Source organism: Haematobia irritans, chromosome 3 (assembly GCF_050003625.1).
Source record: "Haematobia irritans isolate KBUSLIRL chromosome 3, ASM5000362v1, whole genome shotgun sequence".
Lineage (NCBI taxonomy): Eukaryota > Metazoa > Arthropoda > Insecta > Diptera > Muscidae > Haematobia > Haematobia irritans.
Window position 1 is genome coordinate 102,360,900 of NC_134399.1, and position 7,194 is coordinate 102,368,093.

Here is a 7,194-nt window from a genome sequence, read left to right on the forward strand (position 1 = left end):
TCTCGTTCTCTTAAACTTTCTCTTTATCTCTTTACTCTTGTGGAATGTATTTTTTGATCTATGCAGAGAACCCTTGGTTGCATACAAAACAGTTGATTTGGTAAAAGTGTTTGTAATTTCTGTTTATCGAATGCGATAGATACAAAATATCTATTGAGTACGTAAAATTCTTTCATAAAAATAAAGTAGGGTTGTCGAAGCGTGTTTATTCTTTAGTTTTGGGCACAATTTTGGTGAATTATATGGGGTTCGGGAAACTGTATTTATTTCCAAAGAATTTATGAGTTGTCATTGTGAATTTTTTGAGAATAACTTAACACGAATATAACAATTTTTTTTGTCGAAACCCTTTGTCGTTAGTACCTATCTGATTTAATATCATACTTTATTATGGTTTTAAATCATTTAATAAGTACTAAATAAATAGTAAGAATTTTTCCATATTTTTTAATCCTACCAATACGATAGGTGGTATATATTTTCATTGAAATTCATACATTGTCCATAATTTGGGATATCCTATTAATCTGTGTATGAAATACTAGATTTTTTGTTTCGGGAATTCGTTTACAATTTACGGTTGAAGATCTTCTATCTCCACTACGTGATTGTAATATTACCTCAGTCCATTAGATTCAATATGTCTCTTAACCGATTTATCCGTGTTTCAGACAGGTTGGTTGAATTTGAAGCCAACCTTAATGATAAAAACACCCCTCTATCGTCATCATACTTAGTCGAGTCGCATATGGAAGAACTGAAAGCACTGTGGGAGGAAATTAAGCTCTCCTATGACCAGTGCCTTCAGGACATTGAGGCCGACGGTGATGATGAAGATGATCAAGAGGGGGGTAAAGAGGGCATAAATCCGGAAAAAGCATCCGAATTAGAGACCGTCAAGGGGAAGTATCGCAGTGCATACACGACATACTGCCGTTGCAATGCCCGACTGAAAGAAATTTTATCTGACCACTTTTCACCCAGGGTGAATCCAAATCCTCAGTCTGTCACTTCGCATGCGGTACACATCCCAATTCCAGAAGCTCCGAACGGCTTCAAGTTGCCACCGTGCGAAATCCCAACTTTTAAGGGTGACTTCTCAACTTGGCCAACTTTCCGGGATATATTCAAAGCTGTTTGTTTGAATAATCCTAGATTGAGCTCCGTTGAAAAATTGTTTCACCTCACCCGAAGGACCCAAGGCGAGCCCCATGACATCGTTAGTAAATTCCCCCTCACTAACGATAATTTCGAGATGGCTTGGAAGAGTCTTTGTGCTCGTTACGAGAATAAAAGAGTTCTCGTGAACATACAACTCAAGAACTTATTTAGTCTTCCGGTGATTACTGCTGAATCTGGAGCCACTTTGAAGAAGCTTCAAAGAGATATGAATTCTAGTATCTCACTGCTTAAACAGTACGGCATCGAAATTGAAACATGGGACCCAATTTTTACTTTTGTTTGCTCCAATCGTTTACCCGATTCCACGCTCACGTTGTGGGAACAGACCCTGTCGGATAAAACAGCGATTCCTAAGTGGTCTGAATTGGACACATTTCTGACAAATCGTCATAAGACTTTAGAGTCAGTGTCCGAAATCCGGAAACAGGAACCGAATCCCACGAATCGTTTAAAGCTCCCAACTGGAAAATCCACTAATCGGGGAAATCCGTCGAATGTGAAAACATTTCAGAATAATATTTCTGAACCAAAATGCACATTATGCCCCAAAGAATTCCATATCATTCGCAAGTGTCCAAAATTTTTAAAAATGGATCCGAGTCAACGATTTTCAGAAATTAAAGCTAATGGTATGTGCATAAATTGTTTTTCTAAAGTTCATACAGTCAAGAGTTGTAACAGCAAATATTCTTGCCGCTTTTGTAACAAAAAGCACAACACTCTACTCCATAAGCCACAAAACGAAAAACCTAATAGCACCGAACTCAATCCGAGTGCAGCGGTTTTTCCATCCACTTCATCATCTATACAGTCCACTTCTAGAAATGAAACTGTCCATTCATGCTTTTCGACCAGCTCTCGTGGTGTTTTGTTAGGAACTGCTTTGGTGAAGATCTGTCACAGTGGGTTGACATATACTGCTCGAGCTTTGGTCGATTCGGGATCCGAGGGAACTTTTGTTTCCCAAAAGCTTTTTAATATTTTGAAATTGCCATTTAGACGCACTAGTGCCAACATATCAGGATTGAATAACACTGTGTCGGCTGCTGTACAGAAAGAATGTTCTTTTGTATTAGGGTCCAATACGGATGAAAATATTGCAATTTTCACTACGGCACTAGTGGTTCCACACCTTTCGGGAAATCTTCCCTCTAGGACCTTTGAAATTGAATCACTTTCGAAACTTCCCAACATTCCTTTCGCTGATCCTAGATTTTATGAAAGTTCCACAATTGATGTCCTTTTAGGAGGGGACATTTTACCATCCATTATGCTTCCTGGCCTTAAGCGCGATATTTGTGGATCCTTAATGGCTCAGGGAACAATATTTGGATGGATATTGACCGGACCCATTCCAGATACTTCCGGGGATATTTCTCCCAATATAGTATCATACTTCTGTGAAATCTCACTGGATAAAGAGATTTCACGATTTTGGGAGATAGAAGATCTTCCTCGGAAAAAGTTCATTTCCGCTTCGGATCAATTTTGCGAAGATTTTTATGTCCGCACGACGACAAGAAATAATGAAGGGAGATACATTGTTTCTCTTCCATTCAAGGAGTCTTATCCGAATGATGTTGATCTCGGCCAATCAAAAAAGATTGCCATGGCCCAATATTTTCGCAACGAAGCCCGCCTAATCCGCACTCCTGCTTTTAAGGAGGAATATGATAACGTCCTTGCGGAATATATGACTCTAGATCATATGAGTCTAGTTAGCCCTAATTCAATTCCAAATTACTCCAAGTGCTATTATCTGCCACATCATGCAGTTATAAGGCCCGAAAGTGTTACTACCAAAGTCCGAGTGGTATTTAATGCTTCGGCCCCAACTTCCAATGGGGTAAGCCTAAATGATGTGTTACATACAGGTCCCATCTTACAAAATGAGCTCATTGTGCTCATCCTAAATTGGCGACTTTTCCAGTATGTTTTCAACGGCGACATAACCAAAATGTATCGCCAAATTCTTGTAAATCCCAGCCAAAGATCTTTTCAACGAATTATTTTTAGAAAAAATCCTCAAAATCCTTTAGAGGATTTTGAACTTAAAACTGTCACTTTTGGAGTCAATTGTGCGCCTTATCTGGCAATTCGCACCATGCTTCAATTGGCAGATGATGTCCAACATAAGTATCCAAAGGCTAGCGAAATTCTTAGAAATTTCATGTATGTGGACGATGCATTAAAGTGTCATTGTTGAGGGTTTACCACAAGAGTTTAAATAAATTGATGTTGATCCTTTTTGTGATTATGTGGCAAAAATAAATATACACCAGAGTACACAAGTCTGAAGAGTGAGTAGCAGAAAAATTGATTAAAAATTTTTTTTGCCAACAAAAATACATATTTAATTATATTTGCGCAAAACCAAGATGAATGATTTATTTCAACTTTAATTCTTTATTTATATAATAAATTAAAGAGGGAATAATGAGAAAATGAAATCTGTGGCCTCACGACAAAATTTTTTCACTGCATGTAGTGACTGATTTATAACTTATATTCAGGATGGTTGATATGTATTTTATTGCTCATAAGCTAAACATATTGCGAGAATGGCGAATGGAGTTCAAATAAGTGCAAGAGCTCATCGATGCACAAAAAAGGTAGTCTGAAAAGAGAAAAGGAGGAGATATTGTGATATAGTGACTAACATGCCCGCCTTGCATTCAAAGGGTCGTGAGGTCAATCCTTGTTTCAATCGAACATCAATAATTTTTCATCGGTGGTTTATATTCTTCTGCGGATATAAACCACCGCTATAGAAATCAAATTTTTACAAAATTTTCTATAAAAATAAAACTTTGACAAAATTTTCTATAGAAATAAAATTTTGACAAAATTTTCTATAGAAATAAAATTTTTACAAAAATTTTCTATAGAAATATTTTTTTGTTTTGTTATTGTTGGTTTACTCTTCAATCATTATTGTTGTTTTTGATTTCAGCTTAAAACCATACGTTGACTAAACTACAAGTGTAGCTTAACCAACAAAAACAACAATAATGCCCGCCTTGCATACAAAGGGTCGTGAGGTCAATCCTTGTTTCAATCGAACACCAATAATTTTTCATCGGTGGTTTTTTATACTTCTGCGGATATAAAACACCGCTATAGAAATAAAATTTTGACAAAATTTTCTATAGAAATAACATTTTTACAAAAATTTTCTATAGAAATAAAATTTTGACAAAATTTTCTATAGAAATAATTTTTTTTGTTTTGTTATTGTTGGTTTATTCTTCAATCATTATTGTTGTTTTTGATTTCACCTTAAAACTAAAAGTGTAACTAAACCAACTGTTTATGTCACATAAACAATTGAAAAGCTTTTCCCGTCTAAAATACTAATTTCTCCAACACTGAAATCCCTACTGGGATTCTTAGAATACCCAATTACTTATCCAGATACAAATCCACACAAATCGATAAATTATAATTACAAATGACAACTAAAAACCTACAAAACTGTCAAGCCATGTCAAAACCACAGCTTCCGCAATAATTTTAAGTGACACTACTCTGTTTGAAATCATCATATCTACTGGTAAGGCGTTGTTTCAGAAAAGAAATAAATCCCTAATAATATCATCCATCTAAAACCAAATCGTTTTGTTCTTTTTTCCATTCCATCGTTTTGATATTGGTTGTTTCTTTCCTGTAATCTCATCTGGAGTACAAATCCCAACTATTATTGCAATAGTGGAATTTGTTTCGGCTCACGAGAAATACTCTTCCAACAGGTTGACTGCACTCCCGCATACAAACATTTTGGTCCACTTCGAGCCAGATTCCAACAACACTGTGACAAGAGCTCTCAGAGAAATCAACTCCACAGAATCCACAGCATCCACTCAACGCCAGCATCGCTCCAAACAGGTTAGTTTACGTTTTCGTCTTTTGCTATATTTCATTGCTAATTTGAATTTCGGTGTGGTAACAACTTTGTTAAATATTAGAATGAAATATTCGAGAAATCAAATTTTATAAAGTGAAAAGAAAAAGGGAGCAATTGTTATATATTTGAATTTGATGAAACAAGCATTCTACTATTGGGAAAATATTGAGAATTTATGAAAAAGGAAATATTGTGAACCTGATTGGAAAATCTGCGTATGGAGACCATAGAAGCTAAAAATCAAGGCTATTGATGTCTGAGGCGAGGTATAAAAATTGAAGAGGAAGATTTTTTAATTTCTAAGATATTGTGGTGAGTCTTAAATCTTCAATAGAAAACAAAATCGTCCATATGTATGCTAACCCACGTGTTTCACTGGGTCACCAATATGAAATTCTATGCTCGTAACAGAAGCCTGTTGTAATGTTTAACATGGCTCTGCTATGAAGATATGCCAATGATAATTGTTTGCTTTACAGATGTACCCTTCCCTCATCCTTCTACACTTCTCCAACACCCATACATATTTCTAATTTCTCATTTGTCGCTCAGCAATCTATTCTCCTTTTCCCGCCAAACCACACATACGCTTCTCTCATCCACTTCATACACTCATTCAGTATAAGAGTCCCTCCAATTCTTATCACTTGAGCGATTATTTCTCTACCAGCATTAGCTGACGTCCACGACTCCATACATCGCCCCTCTTGTTCATGTCAAATTCCATGTATGTGCTGATCGTACCATCAGCTACAGTACAACCTCTGCTACCACGTATAGCACAATTATTATTCAAACTATTCTACTTTTTATTTATTTATTCTACTTTTCATTTTTGATACGATATTTTTTCTTCAAATAATTAATTAATAATCATTCTTATACATTCATAATTAAACAAAAAGTTTTTTGTCATAAAATCAAAACATAGTATACATTTACACAGAAAAAAAAACAAATATTTCCAATTAAAAAGTAAATTGAAGATTACTTTTCAAAAAGTTAAAATAAATATTAATTATTTAAATTAAACATATAACTTACAAGTTAAAATAAATAAATAAATAATAAATAATTTAAATTTAACTAAAAAAAAAAAAAAAAATGTTCGGAAATAATTAATTGTCATATATATTCTATAAATTGGATTATTGAATATATCAAATTAAAAGTAAAATTACACAATAAATATTTTTCGAAAATTTTAAATAAATATTAGTTAAACTGAAAGAATGCTTTTAATGTAAAGACTAATTTTTTCTGTGTACTTGTGAAAAGTAAGAAATTGTTACTACACATAAACCATTCGTGTATATAAAAAAAAAGTTCCCCTTTACATAAAACTGAAATATAACACTACAGCCATCGAGGTTGCTCTGTAAACTTTTTGAATACCAACGCTCGTTGCCCACAATTACCTTTTCTTTATTCTGCCAGTTTAATACTCATCATAATCGCATTACCTTACCACAATTACCTTTTCTTTATTCTGCCAGTTTAATACTCATCATAATCGCATTGGGTTTTATTTACGTGTGCTAACCAAAGTTCGCAATTACTCTCAGAGATATTTTCGTTGTACTCTGACCCCCCTTTCCATATTTTTTTTTTCTGCCCACTATACCTCTTCATCACTTGTACAATTTTGGTTGTTTCTGTGTGGGCGTAATCGGTGTACTCTCGTTCTCTTAAACTTTCTCTTTATCTCTTTACTCTTGTGGAATGTATTTTTTGATCTATGCAGAGAACCCTTGGTTGCATACAAAACAGTTGATTTGGTAAAAGTGTTTGTAATTTCTGTTTATCGAATGCGATAGATACAAAATATCTATTGAGTACGTAAAATTCTTTCATAAAAATAAAGTAGGGTTGTCGAAGCGTGTTTATTCTTTAGTTTTGGGCACAATTTTGGTGAATTATATGGGGTTCGGGAAACTGTATTTATTTCCAAAGAATTTATGAGTTGTCATTGTGAATTTTTTGAGAATAACTTAACACGAATATAACAATTTTTTTTGTCGAAACCCTTTGTCGTTAGTACCTATCTGATTTAATATCATACTTTATTATGGTTTTAAATCATTTAATAAGTACTAAATAAATAGTAA

General features: G+C 34.3%; 1 protein-coding gene across 1 annotated transcript; it reads left to right on the forward strand.

Moving 5' to 3' along the window:
* The first annotated feature begins 640 nt into the window (after positions 1-640).
* Positions 641-3,388, forward strand: LOC142231110 (uncharacterized). The gene has a single exon (XM_075301730.1). The coding sequence runs from the start codon at positions 641-643 to the stop codon at positions 3,386-3,388; it is 2,748 nt and encodes a 915-aa protein (XP_075157845.1).
* The last annotated feature ends 3,806 nt before the right edge of the window (positions 3,389-7,194 follow it).